The sequence below is a fragment of the Lycium ferocissimum genome, chromosome 6 (assembly GCF_029784015.1).
Source record: "Lycium ferocissimum isolate CSIRO_LF1 chromosome 6, AGI_CSIRO_Lferr_CH_V1, whole genome shotgun sequence".
Classification (NCBI taxonomy): Eukaryota; Viridiplantae; Streptophyta; class Magnoliopsida; order Solanales; family Solanaceae; genus Lycium; species Lycium ferocissimum.
This window is the reverse complement of record NC_081347.1, coordinates 2368268-2375557: the sequence shown is the minus strand read 5'-3', so window position 1 is coordinate 2375557 and position 7290 is coordinate 2368268. Positions and strand designations below refer to the sequence as shown.

General features: G+C 32.2%; 1 protein-coding gene across 1 annotated transcript; it reads right to left on the bottom strand.

Annotated features, from left to right (window-relative positions):
- Nucleotides 1–237: 237 nt before the first annotated feature.
- On the bottom strand, nt 238–4443 carry LOC132058888 (TMV resistance protein N-like). Its single transcript, XM_059451278.1, has 3 exons — nt 3725–4443; nt 2313–3393; nt 238–1039 (listed from the first exon to the last, which is right to left on the bottom strand). The coding sequence occupies exons 1-3, from the start codon at nt 4330–4332 to the stop codon at nt 725–727; spliced, it is 2004 nt and encodes a 667-aa protein (XP_059307261.1). The 5' UTR covers nt 4333–4443; the 3' UTR covers nt 238–724.
- Between the last annotated feature and the right edge of the window lie 2847 nt (nt 4444–7290).

The following is a 7290-nucleotide window of genomic DNA, read 5'->3' as shown; positions in this document are numbered from 1 at the left end:
TTAACGTACACTTGGCTTAATGTCAAGCTTGATTATCCTCATCAAATTCAAATAAGTGTCAAATGACCTTATTAACACGCCACTTGGCTTAATCTCAAGTTTGATTATCCTCCTTTTAATATATATATATATATATATATATATATATATATATATATATATATATATATATATATATATATATATATATATATATATAACTTTTCTCCTTATAATTTAAAGCACTTTCTCATCTCAAATTCAAATAAGTTTCATTCTTTTATATTTTACAATGATTTCTTTTTAATTTTGTCCTCTTTTTGTCCCTTGCTTATTGTTGGTATATTATTCATTACTTAGTATTGTACATTGCTATGTGACCATTTATTAGCTTGACACTCGACTTGATGTCTTTGATTATTATTCCTCTTTTAATAAAATATAAAAAAATATAAAAATTTCTTACTATTTAATGTATTTTTTACACTTTTATTCTATTGCTAGGAATTCCTTTAGTGGTTTAAATTTATCAATAACACTTTTAAGTATTACTAAATTATTTAATTTTAATTTTGTTTTTGAACTTAGTTTCAAGTATAAAACCCTCACAACATCTCCTCTTTATACTTTAGTTTTTCAATTATAATTTTAGCTCAAGCCAAAATTGAAAGTATATGAAATAAAACAGGCCAAAAGCAGTAATATTTGCTCATTACTAAAGGGAATAGATAGTTAGAGAGAAAAATTAAAATAAAATAGAATTTAACTGTTGTACCTTTGTTTCCTTCCATAACTGACACAATTTACTGAAACGGAGTTCAAGATGAACAAGCTTTTTGGGTTCAAATTTAGCTGGCAATGACTTCCAAGGATAAGCATGCCAGACAAACCAACACAAATTGTTGGACAGGTACTCAATGACGCCATCATCGCAAGTGGAGGGATTGTCGGTCCCTATGCGTAATATCCTAAGCATTTTCATATTTTTCATGGCCTCTTTGCTAAAGCATATCCCTTTATTACAATAACTAGTCCAGATTGCTTCCACTGTCTTGGTCCCCTGATAAAAAAGATCATTATTAATTTACAAAGTATAACTTCAAAAGTTGTATAAATTTTCTTGACAATATGATTACTTTCTCACTCCTCGTAATTCCAAATTTCGTCATGGTCTATAATAGTTTTTATTGCACTTGAAGTTCTTGAATAACTAGTATACCATTAAACAATCTTAAGGTACAATATTAGTTGGGTATTTTTAAGGAAATATGTGCTTAAGACAAACACTTTGTGCAATTAATTATATAATTCTACTTCCAAAAAATATAATTTCTGAGAATATATGTAGAGTCAAATCTAAAAGTGGTCTCGGAATCGAACCCCTGGGAATGAAAAAAATTCTGTTGGGAGCGCTGCCCCGAGACAGGGTAAAACTTATCCGCACCGGGTGTTTACACCAAACCAATAGATGTATGATATGTGTTTGAATATATACAACTATCACTTAACCATGATTAATTAATGTATATATTCATTTCATTAAATCACTTAACCATAGTAAATTGCATTGGTTTGGTGTAAACACCCGGTATGCGTAAGTATTTACCACCCCTTCCCCCCAGATATGGGCCCTGCAATGTGCAAATCCAGATTTAGTCCGGCCCCAATGCAGATACAGAGCACTAGGTGGGAACAAAAAAAATAAAATAAAAGCTTTTCATGCAATGATAGAACAAAATTAATTGAAACAATACCAATAAATTGTAAGGAGTAATTTTTTTAGCAAAATAATCAATGGTAATTAAAATGAATCCCTTATTGAGTTATTAACTTATTAAGTATATAATCATACAAATTTCAAGTTAATCCAAACAATGAAATTGGAATAAATAGATTAAATGGCTACTAGACTAATTCATGGCTTAATAACATAAGAAAACGAATTGGGCAACGTTAATTAAAGTGGCTACTTGACAAATTAATTAGGCACTAGAGCAGAATCATTTCTACACTAGAGCACATGCTAACTCATGCAACCATAGAAAGTGAGACCTTCGGTTCTTCTGTTAGGAGCCAGAGAAAAGAAGATTAGCAGAAATAAACCCAATCCAATTATCAACTGATTATGACTTCAAAGATTATTCATTACGGAAAGACCTTCTATACATGAAAGTACGTTATGATGATATTGAGATGATCCAAGAATTTAATTTGCTATCCGATTTTGCTTGCATGAAAATGTGAGAAACAGATAGATTGGAATTGAACCTATATGTCTTTGGAATATGAAAAATAGAAATTGAATATTATGGCATTTTATTTAGCCTACTTACCGTATTGTTGATCATCACTTCTTTGATTTCTTCAATATCCCATAGTCTGCTACGTTCTCCCGGATCCTTTTGCATTTTCACTATATTTTGACCCATATCTTGTATAAGGTCATGCATTTGAATCGTATCATTTTTAGAGATGAACAAAAGAGATTTTTCAATTAGGACGTTCAAGATGTATTTAGCTCCAAGATGACAACTCTCAAGGATTTGCATGACTTCTTTTTTATAATCTCCTCGGAAAAAACATGCTATATCTAGAAATATCGTTTGCTCTCTAGACTCCAATCCATCATAACTTATTCTGAGATTTTTATCAATATCTGAATTAGAGTTATTTCTCATTTCCTCTATAGCACTTGTCCACTCATCTATGTCTCTCTTATACAGCATAGAACCCCACACCACGAGGGCTAAAGGAAGGCCTTTAGCATAGTTTACTACCTCCAACGATAAGTTCTTAAACTCATCTGGAACTTTTCCTTTGAAAGCATGCTGATTGAACAGTTGCATAGCTTCAAGATAAGGTAATGGAGTCAGTTCATATATTATTGCATCATTCTTCTCTATCAGACGTTTATCTCTAGTTGTTACAACAACTCTGCTGCCATTACCAAACCAACCAACATCATCTGCTAAATACTCTAAATGATCTAACTGATCTATGTCATCAAGCACAATTAGCACCTTCATAGAACAAAGTCTGCTCGGAATCATCCACTTCCCCTCGTGCTTATTATTGACATAATCATCTTTTTTTCCTAACAGTTTAGAGAGAAGGATATTTTGTAAAGAAAATAGTTGCTTCTTTTTTGCAATTTCTTTAACATCCTCAAGAAAACAAGCAGCTTTAAATTGATTAGATAGAGTATGAAAGATGGCTGTTGCTATTGTCGTTTTACCGACGCCGCCCATTCCCCATATCCCTATAATCCGAACATCATTGATTTCCATCTGTAGTAGGGAATTTACTTCATTTAAATGAGTATCTATTCCCACAATATTTTGCAAATAAGATAAAGAAGTCTTGCATAATTTGGAAATTTGGTCAACAAGATCCCGAATACAATCTGATTCAATCCTACAAAAAGTAAGAAGATTCTTGATATATACAAGTCAAAAAGTCAAGAACAAGAAGTACTCATATTGTAGATTACTGCATAATTATGATAAAGGGACTAAGCACATAAATCAAGAATCCTAAAGAACCACTCAAAATATTATCTACGTAACAATGTCATTTGTAATTAAATTAATAGAAACTATCCCTTCTTACTGATAGAAACATATCTAATATGAAAAGTTTATTTAAGATTCAACTCATTTTTAGGTACAGATTCTTTGTTCTATAGTAGAATATGTGTAGCTAGTCTTCATAAACTATTCCCTCCGTTTCAGTTTATTTAGCTCACCTGTTACGGGTGTCACAACCTGAGAGATTGGCCGCTTCCCTTAAAGCTGCCCTCCATCCTTTCACCTTCTGCATTCCCTCAACATCATCCTTATAGTTCGATTCGTGTTTTGCAAAGGCTTCTGCAAAGCTCCCCCTTTGGTGTCGAACATGTGATGGATCCACATTATAGAAGACCGGCATGACTCTTTGTCCATTTTTTTTCTTATTGCATTCCATGATCCTTACTAGTTCTTCCAAGCACCATCTGGATGTAGCATAATCCTTTGAGAAAACGACGAGGGCAACTTGAGACTCTTCGATAGCTGTCAAGAGTTCTTCTGAGATCGGATCGCCATACTTTAGCTCTATATCATCTTTAAAGGTGTGTATTCCCCTATTTTTCAAGCCTTCGTACAAGTGACCCGTAAATGTGTTGCGAGTGTCTTCACCTCTAAAACTTAGAAAGACATCATACTTCCGTCGAGGACATTGTGAATTACTCCCAGAAGAAGAAGAAGATGCCATGGATTCAGTTAATTTGTTGAAATTTGAGAAGAAAGAAAAAACTGTGTGGATAGATTGTGGTAGTGATAAGAGATAAATGGATGATATTTGGGACAAAGTCATATATAGGACATCAAATATGAAAAGTTTCTATGAAGATGGGGTCTACTCTTTGAATTATTGCTATTGGACCTAGTCAAGTGGTATATAGTGTAGCATTAAATGTGGTACATTTTCATTGAATATTATTCATTCATTATGGAAAAGTAAGTAAAGTAGGAAATTTCTGTGAAGCCTCTTTGAACTGTAATAGAAGACCCACCTCTGTGACTCCTGCACCAAAATTCCACAGTAATATGTAACAATGGAGTGATAGTTAAGATAGGTAATAAAATCAATCGACATGCGAAGGTGTTGTTAATACAAAAGGAGTGATAATTTTAATAAAATCAATCGAGTGATAGGCCAATTCGGATAGATGTATATAAATAGGAGTGATAGTTTAGATAGGTAAATGGATAGTTGAGGTATGAAACTCGCGAAAAGGTGATATTTAAATGTGTTTTTGACCATTAACTCTAAACATTTCCTACCAACACACGTGGTGGAATTTACTCAAACTCTATAAAATGTTCAGCATTCAAGTCCCTAAATTCATGAATTTAAGCTAAAATTCTCAATTAACATTTCTGCAAATATTAACAACTCAGCTCTATCAAATTAATATAAAATTACAGAGAAAAAAAAAAGGTGAAACAACTCACAGCCGAAAAACACCGAAAATGTCACACCATTTACGCCCAGTTGTCCTTCGAAAAAGCATTACGAAAAAGATAAGATTCCCTAATGGGTTAGGGGATGAAAAAGTTTTTCTTTTTCCCGAATAAGCTAGGGGATCGAATTTTCAAATCTGCCATTGTATTAAATTCTGCGAAAGAGTTTTTAGTTATAGTATAGGGAAAAGGGCAAAAAATATCCCCTCTACTTTGCGAAAAGGGGTAAAATATCCTCTACTACAAATTTGGGTTAAAATACCCCTTCCGTCATTAAAGTTTTTAAATTATACTCATATCTAACGCAAATCTCCAACATAACCCGATTTCATTTTTAAATCCGATTCATTTAAACCCACCCAACTAAATAAAAAACCCATATGGGTTACCCGTTCCTGTGCCTAGCGGCTCCAGATGTAGTACTTCGGAACAAGTTAGTCGCATATGAGTTTTTTATGTAGTTGAGTCGGGTTTAAATGGAGTGGTTTAAAAATGAAATAGGATTATGTTGGGAATTTCCGTTAAGGCAAGAGTATATTTGAAAACTTTAATGACGGGAGGGGTATTTTTGACTCAAATTTGTAATGAAAAATATTTTAGCCCTTTTTCCAAAGTAGAGGGGCATTTTTTACCCTTCTCCCTATAGTATATGTTGTTAGTGTAAGAAAAAAAAATTCATTTTCGGGTTATATTTATCTATGATAGCAGATAGCTTGTTTTATTTGGGGACCAATTGAGCAAAAGACACTGTTTATGATTATGTATATATATAAACTGTTGAATTCCTTTGGCATAAGGAAGATTTTAGTTTAGTGGGCAAGGGGTTCAAAAGGGAAAATTTTTATCCGCACCAAGTACTTACATCAATTTATCATGGTTAAGTGATTTAATGAGGTAATATTAATACTAATTAACCATGATTAAATGTAAATAGTGCACCTGCAAAACGTGGCATATATGTATTGTTTTGGTGTATAAATCTGATGCATGTAAGTTTTTACCTTTCAAAAGTTACTAGTGTGACATTCTAGTTTTTTTTAGGGAAAATTACGTGTGGTCACTAGTCTAGAACAAATATTACTACCCTTGCCAATATTATCAAATAATTACTAACATTACCAACAATTACCAGTTTTACCAAAATTTAGAGATTTCCACCGTGCCCACCTTTTTAGCCTATTTTAAAGGTGAAATATTTTTAAAGCTTTACACACGTAAACGTATCTATCGGATTCTACCCGGCATTTATCAAAATTTGCTAATTTGAAACCTCCATCATAATTCTTGCGATTTCCCACCCTTAGAACAGTGTATTGCTCACTATTTCTTCTTCTCTCTTCTCCCAAACTTCCCTCTTCTTTCAAAATTCTTGCGATGTCGAACATACCCATCACCCCTAGAAAGAGCCCTCGTCGTCAGGGTCGCGTTATATGCGAGGATGGTCCGTGTTTTGATCTACTTAATTTCACTCAAGATAATGTAAACGAGAAACCAAAATCGGCACATGCAACACCTGTGTCAAAGGAAAAAGGGCCGCAAGGTTCAAGTAGTATGGCCAGTGAATCTGTCAAAAGGAAGGGCAAGGACATTATTATTGAAGACAACAATTTTGTAGAAGAAAGAATCATTGTGAATCCCACAAAGAGGACCAAGGTCGACCATGGAGCCAAAAAGAAAAAGAACAAGAAGTCAAATAATCCAAAGGTTTTTAATTTTTTAATTTTTTCCCTTTCAGTAATTTATATTGTATATACATACAAACTCTTTATATCTTTTTTGGAGTATTTATAAAGGGGGGGGGGTTTTGTATTATTACCGTATTTTTATATATATATTTATATTGTATTTCCCAATTGATGAATTTGTATGATTTGTATTTTTTATACGATTCCTCTACCAATTGTTCATTATTTTTGACGAGAAGTGCATATCTACATGTGTTTTCTATTATATATATATATATATATATATATATATATATATATATATATATATATTGTTGTATCTTGATACAAATTCTTTATCTCATTTTTTAGAGTTTATATAAAGCGTGTGCTTATATTATTACTGTATTTTTTTATTTTTTTTGTATCTATTTGTATATACAGATGACAGGCTCATTTTTTCACATTAGAGTATACTTATACCTTTATTTAAGATATTTATCTTGTGTTATTCAGGGGTGATGAAATTGTATATTTTCTCTACTGATAATCTATCCTCTAATAATTGTAGGTTTTTGTTTCCACAGAAGAACATATATATATAGATATGTTTTGTATTTTTTAATATATGTTTTTGTATAAAC

Excerpts from the sequence above, each read along its gene's own strand:
- LOC132058888 (XM_059451278.1), bottom strand. The coding sequence starts at position 4,332 with ATGACTTTGTCCCAAATATCATCCATTTATCTCTTATCACTACCACAA. Across the intron at positions 3,394-3,724 it reads GGTTGTGACACCCGTAACAG|GATTGAATCAGATTGTATTC; the intron begins GTGAGCTAAATA and ends TACTTTTTGTAG. Across the intron at positions 1,040-2,312 it reads AAGTGATGATCAACAATACG|GGGACCAAGACAGTGGAAGC; the intron begins GTAAGTAGGCTA and ends CTTTTTTATCAG.